This window comes from Medicago sativa, chromosome 8 (assembly GCF_051527215.1).
Source record: "Medicago sativa cultivar Bolivia chromosome 8, Bolivia_mono, whole genome shotgun sequence".
NCBI classification, from domain to species: domain Eukaryota; kingdom Viridiplantae; phylum Streptophyta; class Magnoliopsida; order Fabales; family Fabaceae; genus Medicago; species Medicago sativa.
The window spans coordinates 69,128,879-69,144,414 of NC_140756.1; the positions used below are offsets into that span (position 1 = coordinate 69,128,879).

Sequence of the window (15,536 nt, forward strand, 5' to 3'; positions counted from 1 at the left end):
ATTTAACATGCTATTTTAGAGAATTTGACTATGTATGATATAATATTTCAACTCTATTTTATAATATTATATTTAAATATGTAAAAAATTAATGTAGACTAATAAACTTAAATTATTGAAAAAGTTAACAAGTTTATACTTTTTTTTTGTGGTCGGGGTTCGAACCTCAGACCTTGCATATATTATGCATTATCATACCAATTAAGCTAAGCTCACGAAGACAACAAGTTTATAATTTAATCTGAAGTACAAAATTTAATATAATAATATTAATAATAATAATAATAATAATAATAATAATAATAATAATAATAATAATAATATAATAATAATAATATAACATTAATTACACTAACAATTTTTCTTAAGAAATGTGAAAAAGACAAATAGGGTTTACATATAAGGACGGAGGGAGTAAATTCTTTAACAATGCCATTAGGACTAGATTCTAGAAATGTCTTTATCAAAACCATGTGTTACATATGTAAACAACAAAATAAAAATTATTTGAAAATTTCATAGTATTAATTTTGTCGGTAAACAAAAAGTCTCCTGTATATAAGGCAAATGAATTTTTGGAAGCCTATTCACTTAAAAAAATTGCCCACTTACAAGTCATAAAAAAGCTTTTTATGCCTACCTGCGCCATTTCCTAATTAGAGAACTCGTTGGCATTGCACTGAAGAGAACTCAATGACATTTTGTATGATATTGCTGTTTCTTTGTTAGCCCTTAAATTTTCAAGAGAAAGATATTTAGTAATCCGAACTCGGTCAAAAAAGTAAAATCTGTTTAAAAATTGTTCCATTCAATAATCAATCTAAAGTTCTTCCTAACAATTCATCCTTAGGTGGGGCTCGTTAACCACTTAAACCTAATCACTTGGTTATTTTGTACGCTATTATGTCTGTCACATGTTAGCGAAGTGTTTGCCTTATGCGGCTTTTTGTTTTTGGGTCACATCGGGGCATGTTTGGAACCTATTTCCTCCCATTTCCTGTAGTGTTTCAAGATCAGACAAAAGCTGATATGGAGATTCATGAAGTAATTGCTTAGAATTATACAAGTGGGGTTCACAACCTCAAGCAAAATATATATATATATATATACAATATAAAGTAAATGATTTGGAACTAGCAGACTTATCTACAGAACTCTGAGCTCTGGAGAGAAGACGAATGAAATACATACAATATCATGAAAATTGAGATTTAGAAAGGAGAAGTATTTGAAAAGACTAAGGCTCATCTAGCTCTTACATATTCTTTTTTATTTACAGAAAGATTGAGCCCAGCCTTCTCCTCTAGCTTTCATTAGCAACAGATTTCCAGCTTCAACATAAGAACAAGAATCCATTTAATCCCATAAATTGTTCTATAAACTCTAAAGATCAACTTAGCATTGTTGGATGCCCAGTTTGAAGCATTCTCTTGATCATGTCCATCCCAAATGCAGAATCCGATGAACTGGTAAAAAACATCAGTGTTAACTTGGCAGCTTTAGCAAAATTGAAAAGAAGCACATGAAACTAAAACTTATCAAGCAAGATCCCTACAGTAGAAATCTTCATCCAATACATATGTTCTCAAAATTTTGGCTTTATGCGACAATTGCTGATTAATCTTACCAGCCAATGCAAAGATGAAAATTTGAAAAGGCATACTCCAAATAATAAATTATGTTTTGATTATGTCTCTCTTTTCAAAAAAACATCTTTATTTATTCTGTCGTAGAGTTCACTAAACAAAGTAGATATTGCCAGACGCTTAATGACACTTCAGCAGTTCAGCCAAGCAAGTTCCACGAACCAGGGCAGATATCATACAGTTATTTTGTGAAAACCCGGACCCTAACGAACATTCAACTTGTTGATTTACAGAATTCTTTTCCGATGGCTCAACATGTCAGTAACTATGAGTAAATTAGTGACATCAGAATAGGCGATAGTGAAGGTCTGAAAGACTATGATTGGCAATACATATACCTATCATACTACAATTAAGACCCCACTATCACTTTCTTCTTGCTTAAACTCTCAAATTCTAGTTTTTCACTCCACATTCAGAAGTTGAATTGAATGAATCATTATAAATCTCTTGTACTCGAACTTTCCAACCAAAAAAAAAATCAAATTTCACATCCTACAAAATCCTTTAAATTTTATCAAATTCCACTAAATTTCTAAACTTTGAAGTTGTTTCATATCCCGAAACCATTAAAAACATTCAAATATTTGAATAGAAAATGAAAATTTAGGGATTTTAGAAAGAAGGAAATTGGCTGTCATTTATTTTGAGAATAGAGGGTCTGAAAGTACAATTAAACCAAATATAAAATATCAAAGAGCCAAGGGACTGAAAAATACAGGTTGAAAAAGTCATGTTTTTGAGTATAAGCATTCGACTACAAGGAACTCAAACTATACATAAAACATGCTCTTCAGGTAGATTACCAAGTACCCAACACCTAACAATAAGCGGATTTATAAAAAATTAATATTTTCCAGAGTTACAGCCTTATAGATTTAAAGCCCAATCTGGATATTTATTTCCTCAACAACAAAAACTTGAATTGGGTTATTTTTGTAGTCCACAAAAATATGCTAATGGGATCACAACGCTGTGCAAAGCATAAGACTTACATTGTTTAAATGATTAAATGTCCTACTTTACTACATCTTTTTGTGCTACAATTCCTCACAGAAGCATCAGAAAAACAAGGAAACCAATAGTGGAGGGGAATTCTCATCACTGTTAAATGTGTATTATCCAAAAACTACTGTCAAATTTTGATACAAATACGATTAATGAGTAACAGAATATCAACTGTACACAAAGTAACAATGATGTCAGCACTAATTTCACTCAACAGAATAAAAGCATTTACAATTTGTCAAGCTCACGAGCACTTCCTTCAAAATAGAATTTATCGCCAACTTCCATGCAAATGTCCACCAACCACTAAGTATAGGACATTCACATCCCAACAACCACAACAACTTTCATTAAATCAAATTAAATAAGGATTTTTAAGCAAAGATTAAGAAAATGATGGCGAAGAGGCGGCTTGTTTTCAGCAAAATTTAAATTCTATGAACATTAAGATGATGTAATGCCTCTAAAATAATATATGTTACTTAACAATATTCATGAAGATGTAAATTGGATTGACGCTAGGGTGATCCATTGAAAAATAGGTTGCAGTAAAAGACTAAAGCCATTTAGAGCGAAGTTTTTTCAAAATAGCTTTTCTACTTCTTTTGGGGGGGGGGGGGGGGGGGTCTTTATCTATTCTTATTCATGACCAAACTGTCCTAGGTATGTTTACTCAATAAGCGCTCCTCTAATTTTCTCTCATACATTTATTCCAAAAACTAATATTTTCTTGGAAGCTCACTAATCTACCTTAGCATTCTCATATCCACTACACTTTTTATTTGGTTTGCACTTGAATGGGCAATATAAACTACAATATAGGATTGCTGACCTAATAGTTTCGTACAGTTCTCCTTTATGTTTGATAGGCAAATCATGACCACAAGCAATTTGTTCATCCACCTTGAATCCTATATCTGATTTCCCAAAGAAGGATCAAAAGATACCAAAATTATACAAGTTGATGTATGGTGTTATACTCAAATTTGACCTTTAAAGACAACAACACATCGTCACTACAATCAGCATCCAACAAAGCAGAACAGTCATCCGAATCAAAGATATCAAAATATGAAGAATAAATATGAGATGCATAATTACAACGGGATATGATTGGGCAGAGTATACAGATCTTACCTAGGTATTGTAATTTCATACGGAAAAGAAATAGCACCCTCTAGATTTGGTATTGGCGGAACATGATCCTTCTTCTCGTTGACGAATTTAATTATTTGAAATAAAACCTCACGAAGTGCTACTTCAAGTGCTGCACTTCGAGCATTTCTATCCTCCAATGTTCCATCTACTCATGAGAAATACAACGAAAGTGACAAATAAAGAGTGAGGGTGCCAGAAGGAACTACTTGCAAGGTAAAAGTGAAATATGAAAGAATTTAGTTTATCGAACAAGGAAAGAAACTGCACCTCCTGGATCAACAAATTTAGAATGATGAGATTTGCTAGAATGCGATTTCAACTGCTGGGCTACATTCAGATTAATATACCATTGCTCCCAATACAAACGTTCAATCCTGTTACTGAACCAAGATGCCTGTTTGTTTTTAACCTCATAGAAAGATAAGCATATCTGCATCATCAAATTCAGAGCCCTATAAGAAAACTTTATTACAATTAAAGCAACTTCCCTGCCCTATATGCCTGTTTATTTTACATCAACATTTCAAAAAGCATTTCCGTAAATACACATCATAAGAGTGAAACAAATTGCTTTGAACAATGAATAAAACCAATAAAAGAGTACTCCACTCCTTTCATTAAAGCCATTGGACTGCTAACATGACTGCTAACATGACTAAATCATCCTAGGTGATTTTTCACATCTTTTACTCAATAAGTGATGCTCTAATTTTCTCTCAAACATTTATTCCAAAAACTAATCTTTCCTGAAAGTACACTAAGCCACCTTAGCATTCTCATATCCACAGCACTTTATTTGATTTGCACTCGAGTTATGTAAAACTTCTCCTTTATGTTTGATAGGCAAATCATTATCACTTCTCCTTTATGTTTGATAAGCAAATCATTATCGCAAGCAATTTGTTCATCCATCTTGAATCACATGTATGATCTTCTTTAAACATGGATCAAGTGATACCATAATTATACAACTTGCCGTATGATTTTATACTTAAATTTCACCTTTATAGACAACATCACATCGTCATTACAATCAACATCCAACCAAGCAGAACGATCATTCCGACTCAAAGATATAAAAAATGAAGTCCAAAATGATGTATTTAGACAAAATAAATAAATCATGGTTTAAGAAAAGTTTTTTTGTTTTTTTTTGTTTTCATTTCCAATCTAGAACTGACACTAAATTCAACCCTAACTATGTGAACACAGCGGCTCCCAAGAGTAAAAATCCACAAGCAAATATCTAACCTGACTCTTTTTGTTTGGATGTTTCTCCACCCAACAAATAAACTGCTCAATTTTCTCTTCTATTTTGTTTTCAACCTCCACCTCTCCACATTGCACCTACACAACAAAAAACTTAGCACAATTTACCAAAAAACTGGAAATTGAAATGTTATTGTGAAAAATATAAACTTTGTACCACCTTATGATCGAAGGCGTGTCCAGTATCCGTGTTGGAGACCGACAAATGTGATTACATTCAATTGTTTGTGAAATGACATAATTCAATGCAATCACATGCATCAGTGTCCAACACCGACACTTTCGATCAGAAGTGTCGGTGCTACAAAGATTGTGATAGGAATAAAAATTGAAATAAAAAACGTACATAGGTAACATCAAAGAGTTCCAAGTCTACATCTTTGGGACGCACAAGACCTAACGCACGATGGAAAATAATGGTGTGCAATATACATCGGAGAATTTCGCGAATTTCAAAGTGTTCGAGTTCCTGCAAAATTGAAAAATGATTAAGAAGGAGAGGTGCGAATAGTAGAAAAAAGGGGGGTGAGAGGAGAAGAAGAAGAAGTTATATACGAGTTCTTTGAGGTGGCAAACTTCACAGTTCATAATTGGATGAAACCCTAGGTTGATTGGGGGGAAGAGGAGGAGTGATCGTGTGGATCGGAGAAGAAGAGGAATAGCGTGCGTGTGAAGGGTTTAGAAGGATTCGACTTTTCAATGACTTAACTTGCAACTGTAAGCAAAGTGCCGATTACTTCTATGGTTGCAATCAGAGGAAGTAGATACAAGTTAATACAAATTAAATGGCCAATTACACTAAATTACTATCAGATTAAATCATTTTCATCTTTTCAAAATATATTTGGTTGCATTTATTCATATATCATTTATAAAATTGAATTTTAAATGGTAAGATCATAAAATTAATAATGAAATTTTCAATGAAAGGAAGTTTGATTTCTAAAATGGTGGATTAACGTTAATTGCTATCAAAAAAAATATTTGTTTATATTAAAATAGATTATAGTGTATGCATATTTAATTTTTAAGGGGCGTAGATTTACGATCATTAACTTTTTAAATTGTCTTACATTTTCTTTTACTTTTTTTTTTTGAGATGTGATAATACCAAAGAGCAATAGACTTTGAAAAAACTCTCTCAACAACATTAATCAAAACATTGTCCCGATAAGTGACAATGACTTCGGAAGTAACATCTCGAGATCTCAACAAACAACTACACCTATCTAGATTCTAAGAGGTGTTATCTTCCTTCTCAGAAATATATAAGCAAATGCAGTAGAATATGTCAACTCGATAGAAGTGACATCGACAAACTGAAGCAATGGAAGATGGTATTTATTGGTTTTATAAGTGGAATCCATCACAAGAATAGTAGCAAAAGTGTTAAACAACTTGATGTAATTCGGATGAACCTAGAAAATATCTTTGAATCAACAAACTTCCTATAGTGATGCACATACTTATCTTCAAGTAAGCATTTCATTAGACGCTGCATTTATGATCTTAGGCTCTTGATAGACTGCTTATGCCGATGAAATTCATTTTAAATATGTTTGATAGTAATTGCACTTCGACCATTTCTATTATGCAAAGTGGTCATAATATTTCTTGGAAGGACCATTGACGTTGTCAACTCAAGAATAAGCCTATTCTCTTCTGGTCTTGGACGTTCAAAATATTTACGATCTTGAAAGGTTTGAGTCATCTCATGGTTATGTTCTTCGTTCCTAACTTTAAGGCTTCAATCACCAGCACTCAACTAATAATTCCTCACTCAAAACGGACAATTACATTTCACTGAACCAACTATTTTATGCATGGATAACTTCTTGAACATAGTATAGGAACCACCTCTTTCACATATCAATGTAACAAATTGTTTTCTGCCATTTCCTTTATTATTTGATTTTCCAATAACAACAGTAAATCCTAGCTTCCTTGCTTCATCTCGAACCCACGTCAACAAATTGTCTCACAAAGTAATGTGTGATGTCTCATCTTCCCATAATTAGACATTATCTTCCCATAATGAGAAAAATGGTGAAGGTAATGTCTGATTCGAAGCAGGAAAACACGCTCTGGATTATATAATCCAAAATATATATTTTTTTATTTTAAAAAATGGGTACTTTGCAAGATAAGGGGATTGAAATGTAGAAATATACATTTCAATTTTATAATATGAAAAGTTTCAAATATCTTTTAGATCATAAAACCCGAACGAAGGTAAAATAAGAAAAAAGGAGGGCGCACAAGAATTTTGAGGGTTGAAAAGTAAATTCTCTTTATTCAAGCAACTGAAACCCACTTTTCCTAATGCAGGTATGTTAGGCCCAATAAGTTTATAGCTAGGATCTAACCCTCAGTTAGATGGAAATTGCTCTTCTCCCTTTTGTTTTTGCTCATTCATATGCCTACGTGAGTTAACATTAAAAAAATGCTCAATGTGTGTTAAATCACTTTGAAAAAGCCGAACGTGAGTTAACTCACATTGAACATAATTAAGGAAATGAACAACTTTAAAAAGGGAAAGAGCAATTTTCCAGTTAGATCACCCCAATAACTTATGAAATGAAGATGCCCCAATTTCAGTTAAGGAAACGAAATTTTGACAACAAGTAAAGAGGCAAGGAAAAGTTGAATAAAGATACGACGGTGAATGGAACAAGGAGCAAGAGATAAAATGGCAGTTGAAAAATGACCTAAAAGAATGTTGGTAGGAAAGGCAGTTGAACCCATATTTATTGGATTCTTGCAAAGATTACCCTCAAAGAATAGAGTAAAAACTCACATTATAGGTACGTCTATGGTCTTAATTACAAAAAGTTTGAAGGAGGAAGGTGGTGACACCGTGGATAAACCTTGTATTGCCCATCATTTGGTAAGTATAAATTATAAGAGTTAAATAAAACAACAAATAATTTAGGTATAATAGTAAAAACAAAATAAGTTTTTATTGACTGATTCAAAAAAACAAAGTTTTTATTGACAATCTTGGTTTCATAGGTATAAGTCAAATGATAGTGGTATTTATTTTTATGTATTGGACTGTGAGTTCGAACTCAAATTTTTTCATTTATCCACACTTAACACGTGTGATTCTTACCATTATACATTTAAAAAAAATTAAACTTTTAAGTGGAATATCTTATACCATGAAACAGATGAAGTATGGAACATTTACGAGATTTTTTTTAAAATAAATAAATCTCAATGACCTCCTTTGTATTCTTTTCCCTTGTCATCTTGACTGCGACAATTATTGATTTGAAGATCACAATGAAAATTTGCGAAGTTATTTAGATGGCCACAAGGTACATAGGCGGACACACTCATGCCAATACTATGATGCTATTTTACATTTTTTTTTGTCCCTTTTTAGAATTTAGCGTTAATTTTTTTTTTTGTCTCTATAAACTTTTTAAATTTTGTTTTTATTTCCTTCCAAATATTTTTTTTAAAAAAATTTTAGTCCTTTAATTATCTGTCACTACTTTTGACCCTTACTTTGAGCTATGTGTATCATTTAAAATTTTGAATTTTTTTTTTACAGTCATATTTAGTATATTATAATATTTTCTCTTATAAAGTTTTAGATTTTTGTTAACAAAGAATGAATTAATATATATTTATTCGGTATGTCCCTACACTATTTGGAAATTGTTAAATATGTCACTAGTCTAAAAAAGTTTGCAATGAGGTCACTGAACTATTGTTTTTTTCTTTTTTAATTAGGTCATTCCGTTAGTCAACTTATAAAAGAAAGACTTAATTACATAAAAATGATAGTTCATATATATCTAATTATAACATTTTTTCAAATAAATGCTTAAAAAAAGTTTTTTTTAAGGATTTATTTGAAAATCCTCAAACAGTTTTCTGACCTATATTATAATATATAAATTTATATTAATGTTCATAAATGTATATATAAATAAAGGAGAGAGATGTCCCGTAAGTGTAGCTCAGTTGATAGCTATCAGGGATAATTTGTGCAGGGCCGGGGTTCGAACCCTGGATTCCTCACTTCTCCACACATAATGTGTGTGAATCTATCCACTAGGCTACTTGACCAAAAAAATAAATAAAGGAGAGAGATGAGAGAGATAGAGAAAGAGAGGAGAAAGAGAAGAGAAAGAAGAGAGATGTTGAAAAGAGAGAGTAAAATATGAAAAAGATGGTAGAGAGATAGATGAGAGAATATAGGAAAGAGTGAGAAGAGAGTTTAGAGAGGAGAGATGGAAAAAAAATGAGAGCGTAAAGAGACGAGATGAAGATATGAGAGAGATGAGGAAAATAATATTTATTATTCATTTGTCTGTTTTTCTCGTCTATCACCCTCTTAGACGAAGAATGTAATATTAAATTTTATTAGATTGTAATTTAATTAATTACAACAGTTTAATTCTATTAGTTATTAATTTTGTATTATTAAATTGGCGCATTAATTTATTAATTACATTGTTAAACTAATGTTATTAATACTTTGTTTGCAAGGATACAATTGAGAAGGATTCAAAATTCTAATCTCTCTTCTCTCGTTGCTTATTCTCATTAGGTTAAGAATTTGTTTGTGAGTTGTATTTTGGAAGGGACATTTTCCACATGTTGTGGGCTCAATCCCCACAAATGATATCAATATTCCAGCCTCAAGTCACATTTCTTACATTTTGGGGTCTTGTATGGTAGGACAACATTTGAATGAATAGAGAAGTGTGAGTGTTTATAAACTACTTTAAATCTTGATTTTGAAATGATGCGGGGCTTTATGTGTGAGCAACCAATTTCATACTCATATTCTTCAAACCTTACTTGCACATGCTCACAAATTTCAAATAACTAATATAACTGTCGGTTTAAATAATACTAAAACCATATAGAGATTCAGTCAACAGAAGAGGAAAAAAAAACTATATAGAGATACTGTATCTTGACTTGGGATATTGAGTGTATAATCACATGCTAATTGAGCTAGTTAACGGTGATGATGAACTTAATTAAAGTACAATAAATATCAAAAGGGACGAGTAATTAGTTAATCCTTATTCTGCTTAATAAAGGCTGCCCAAAATTTCAAAATCCAAGAAGGATCAACTCATAGATAACTAGCATTGGTAACATAAAATTCTCTTGAACAGTCACTCACATTTGGTCGTCATGGTTTTTTGTGGGCTCAAATTTAGTTGTCAGAAATTCCTCACATAGCTACCTCTCTTCTCTAGGCCAATAAGACACTTCACCCCATATTCTCTTACACAGAGACTAGACAATCTTTGTAATTTTCCACACCCAAAGAATCTTGTCTAACCATATCTTTTGTCAGGTTATGTTATGGTATGAACCCTCTCAGTCCTCAATCAATCTCAGTGGAATGTGGTTGCCCTTACAATTTCATGTAATTTTATTGCTTTTAAGGTGGGGGACCATCTAACATGGGAATGAAAGCTACAACTAAGAACCATCCAATATTGATATCTTGATTATTTATAATGCATACTAGGCAAATTTAATTGTTGACATATTCATGGTTGATTATGGATCACTATTTTGAATTAATATCTTGATTATTTATAATGCATACTAGGCAAATTTAATTTGACACATTCATGGTTTTTTTTGGTGTACCGACACATTCATGGTTGATTATGGATCATAATTTTGAAATTGTTTGAAATTTTAACAATGATAGATGTTAGCTATATAGAAGTAGAAGCGCATGGTCTTTCTCTTTAGAGTTGATACGATAATTTGATCAATGTTGACTCAACTAAAACAATGGAAAATGAGTATACGGGTCGCAAAACTCAACTAATATTCGGTTTTCATATTCATCACCAGGTCCTTGTCTCATACTCAACTAATATTTGGTTTTTTATTTTCAATAGACGTCGTTGATCGTTAATAGATTGTTAAAATGATTTTTAAGTTACAGTGATACCTTTCCTCAAAAAAAAAGTTGCAGTGATACCTAAATTTTACACTATCTCATATTAATCAGTTGGTACACAACATTTATGATGCATATTTTTGGAGTGATAATTAGAAAGGAGGGTATATTGAGATTCTAGTCTTTAGATGAAATGGACCATGCGCATGGTACTGAGGCAACACCACTTTTACCAAACACACTTCTCTTTAATCAAATGGAGGATCGCCTACTCATATATATACATTGAAATTCGTATAATTGGACAGCCAAAATTTCCTATAAGTATCAAATTTTTTGATTTATAGATAATTTGGGCCAAACTTGATACAGCTGCATGGGAGAGTGAGTAGTAGCTAGATAAGTCATTGCATTGCATTGCATTTGCATCAGTGCTCGTGGGGTAGAAACGTACCTATCATCACGGTTAAAAGGGTGAGGGAGAAAAGAGGAAAAACACAATTAGAAAAAAACGAAATGAAGGGAGCCCTGGGAAAGCTGTGATGTTGGATAAAGGGAGACATGAGTAGGGGACCCATCTATAGGAATGTGGGATATTACATCCCATCTCATCTCATCTCTTCCATGACCATGGATGGATTCTACTAGTCATGTCCTATCATATTTCCTACCTACCTATGTGCCATGTTTTCCTATAAATTGCTAGTATAACTTAGCTGCATATGAATCAAAACTTACAACTGAACAACAGTAATACTATCAATTTGATTCATAGTATTGTAGTTTAATGAAAATTAGATATTGGCATTTTAATTAAATTTAATGAAAAACACTACATTGATCAATTTGTTTTGAAAATTGTAGGACTAATACAAACAAAGGCTAGTCTCTTACAATTGGTGGAACCAATACCCTAATTTAGAGGTTCAAACTTTTGAATTCTTGGACAAGTATGTTAAAAAAAAACTTTTGAATTCTTGGACAAGTAGTGTAAAAAAAAACAGAAGGTTCAAAATACAAAATATATAGAGAGATATGTGCATTTTTAAAGTTCTAAAGGGTCGGTTAAACCACCTTAAAAGAGCTTGATCGATCGGCCTCTCGTACAACATGGTGAACAAATATTTGAATTTTAAATAGAAGAAATATTCACATTTTTTTAGAAGAAGAAATTTTCACATTTAATATCATAAAATCCCTCGAATAAATTTATATCAACAATATTTTAAATTATAAGTATATAAAAATGGTACATAATATTACAAAATGTTGTTACATCTATCCATCCAATTTTTTCTTTTGTCGAAATATATCCATCCATCTATTACATCTATACCCATCTTGATTTGTTATCGATTGTATTACCAACGTTATCAACATATGTTGCGTTTAAAATAGCAGTGGCCACCCCCAAAAACGCACGTCTAGACTAAAGCTGGAATTTCCAGCTTCGTAAAAGTCACGGTAAAGTGACATTGGAACCAAGAATTGTGATAAATGCGAAACCTACTGCTATAGTGTCATATAATATCTAAAGTTAACAACAAAGAGATGAACTTTGATTAGCATCTTATAATTTCATGATCAAACTACATATGTACTCACAAATGTATAAAGATAATAAGGGAAGAAAGATAAGTTAATCACGAGGTCTATCAAATGTACTTGCATATCGTGAATGATTAGTGAAAATTGAAGAACAAAAGTTGAACATTATTAGGCTCCAATAAAATGAACAATGACATGCATAATGGAAGAAGATGACATGATTCTTGATTGAAAACGACCATAGGGTAAAGTATCAATGTCTAGTTAAGTGCCCGCCCTGCCCGCGCTGCCCAACATGCATGTTTTTACATTCAATCAAAGCTTGTGTCGTTTTCTTATGCAAAGTTTTTGATTGAGAGAGAATAAAGGAAAACACATATAGCACTAAGTAACATCCTCCGTAGTAGCTACAATACTATGTTTGTATACTATTTTGTACTACCATAACTAAAAGACATGTCTCTAATCTCTTATGTTCTGATTCATGATGATTTTTCAGTTCTGAATTTTCATAACTGACTCAGTCTCTGTCTTTCTCTCCGCACGGCACGCGCGATAAAGTGGATTAGTTTGATGCATATATGCATGTTGTTCTACATGATCATGAATGTATAAAGACTGATTTTGGCATTGAACCTATGAAGTGTCACCATTATACACATTAAGTATATTAAGTAGAGTAACGTTAGCAACATTCTCTTCGACATTCACTTTTTATTAACTTAATAAATTATGATGTATCTCGTACTTTGAAAATAGTTCTTTTTAAAGTGGAGGGTCATGCATTAATTTCATTTAATAAAATTTAAGTGTTGAAAAGAGAATGTCTCTCTAGCATTCATCTTTCATCTATTATTCTTGTTCTTGAATGTGTTAAGCATTGTCATATAGTCTATATTGTTATTAGAAATTGTGGTTTTGCTTAATACAATCGCACAAAACCGCATTTTAAGGTGAAGATTACACCTACTTATAAACACATGTTCATGCCGTATTTAATATTAATTTTAATATAAATTAATAAAGTTAATAAGTGATATATTTAAAAAGAGTAAAAAACATCTCTAAAAATTCAGAGGGTCTTATATATAAGGTTAGAGACAAAGAAATCTTCTAAAATACTAATACAGAGAAAGTATAATCATCGAATGTGTTAAAATTACAAAATAGCATATTTTGTTAGTTCTAGATATTTCTAAATTTATCTTATTTGAAATTTCTCTTTATTAGTCGGTTTAATCTCTAAACTTGCAATAAAAAAAATCAACTTCAGATTATATTTATGATGATTTTAAGATATCTAAATTTTTCTACAATGACACATTTTCACACACATCACTATCACATATTAGTATTTTGATTCCAATAATTGAAATTCCCTGTTTTTGTTTTTGTGCTGCCTCGATTTCCTTTTCTATTAGTAATTTGTTAGTATCTATAATTGACATTCCTATGCTCATCTCAACTTCAAGTCTCATCGCAAAGCTTTCTTTATTCTAGTGGTTTCCTAGGTAATTTTCCATGAATAAATTAACACGATGGCTAAATATTCTAGTCAGATTCATACAACAACTTGTTTTGTTTTTATATTTGGAAATTCTGTTTCTTCAGTCAGTCTCAATCAATAATATAGCATAAAGTCGGTAAAACTAATGAGTGTGTTTATATTGGTTTGTTCAACATTTATGTGATGTGAATCTATAAATAATAATATTCTTAGTACCATCTATATATTGGCTTTTCTCAAAAATTAGAAATCAACAGTGAAACACGCTATTTAATATTTATTCATTACTTTACAATATGGCTTAGGATTTTTCAATCTAAACAAGTTGAGGCCAAGACAATATTACTTTAGAAGAAGGAACAGGCCACGATCCTCTTAAAACTTTATTTAATATTTCTAATACTAGTATGCTATTATAATACTTTTTTGTTTTTATATTTGTTTTTTGTGAACATTTAAACACTTGAATTGTTAGGTTTGATTACACTAATTTTTAATTAAAATCCCTAACAGTAAAAAAGAAAGTGTAGTTTATGCTTGTACACTCGGTCATACCCAACAATTTACTACTCAATGTTAGGATTATTTTAGCCTTGTCTATTAGTTTATGCTTGAAATTTCTTAAAACTTTGGTTATATATGAAGTTTAATTATTATATCTTATAATTTCTTGTATATGCTGCATTTGATTTTTTTTTATATACTAAATTATACTTTAAAACCTGCCCCCCCCCCCCCCCCCCCAACTTAATTTTTGGCTCTATCCTAGTATGATCTAACATAAATTTCGTTAAATCTTAATAACATTGGTGGCTCTCTCCAATATTACATGCGAGTTTGTTTCCATTAATCCAAATTTTATTCCTTCAAAAAAAAATTAATCGAAATTTTATTATATTAAAATAAATAAATATATATGGCTGTTCTCGTGATCTTACCTCAGTTTGGTAATGGACAATGCATAAAATATGCAAGGTTTGAGGTTCAAACCCGGGCCACTAAAAAAATAAATAAATATATATGGCAAAAGAAAAATGACATGTGAAACCTGATCCACATGCTACATCTTGTAACTCAAGAGATAAGATTAATTTGCTCTTCATCGTCAAGGTCGTCTCTCAATCGATTATGACAAATGGTTATGCGAATGGAAAACATGTAGACCCCCTCATTAATTTTCCTAGAATTTCCTCGTGCCGTCTAATCTGATCATATATTTTTTTGTTTATACCTAACTATAATCGTAAGGCTTTTAACGTGTTTCAAGCATCGCAATTTAGGTCATTATAACTAGGGATGATAATAGATCAGGTCGGTCTACAGAGGCCTACGACAGGTCAGGCTAGGCCATACTTTTTTCTTAACAGAGAAGGCCTGAGCTTTTTTAGAATGCCTAGACTTTTTAGAAGCCTATTTAGCTTAAAAGGTCAGACCACATGTCATTCAAAAATCTTCTTAGGTCTAATAGGCCGGCCTATTGAAGTAATATGAATACTATTATTTATTA

At 31.5% G+C, this 15,536-nt stretch overlaps 1 protein-coding gene across 2 annotated transcripts; it reads right to left on the minus strand.

The window, feature by feature from the left end:
• Window positions 1-1,036: 1,036 nt before the first annotated feature.
• LOC146900943 (meiotically up-regulated protein) lies at window positions 1,037-5,792 on the minus strand. 2 transcript variants are annotated; one of them, XR_015024070.1, is made up of 7 exons: window positions 5,637-5,792; window positions 5,428-5,550; window positions 5,064-5,159; window positions 4,080-4,242; window positions 3,792-3,957; window positions 3,487-3,571; window positions 1,037-1,466 (listed from the first exon to the last, which is right to left on the minus strand). XR_015024070.1 is itself a non-coding variant. In XM_085738935.1 (6 exons), the coding sequence occupies exons 1-6, from the start codon at window positions 5,667-5,669 to the stop codon at window positions 1,391-1,393; spliced, it is 657 nt and encodes a 218-aa protein (XP_085595061.1). In that variant the 5' UTR covers window positions 5,670-5,792; the 3' UTR covers window positions 1,037-1,390. The 2 variants fall into 2 exon arrangements, 1 of the variants encoding a protein (XP_085595061.1); XM_085738935.1 differs by lacking the exon at window positions 3,487-3,571.
• Window positions 5,793-15,536: the final 9,744 nt, after the last annotated feature.

Bases quoted from the DNA above. Each gene is read 5' to 3' on its own strand.
- LOC146900943 (XM_085738935.1), bottom strand. From the start codon at position 5,669: ATGAACTGTGAAGTTTGCCACCTCAAAGAACTC. The intron at 5,551-5,636 runs GTATATAACTTC...TCAATTTTGCAG, and splicing joins TTTGCCACCTCAAAGAACTC to GAACTCGAACACTTTGAAAT. The intron at 3,958-4,079 runs GTGCAGTTTCTT...TCTCATGAGTAG, and splicing joins TAAATTTGTTGATCCAGGAG to ATGGAACATTGGAGGATAGA.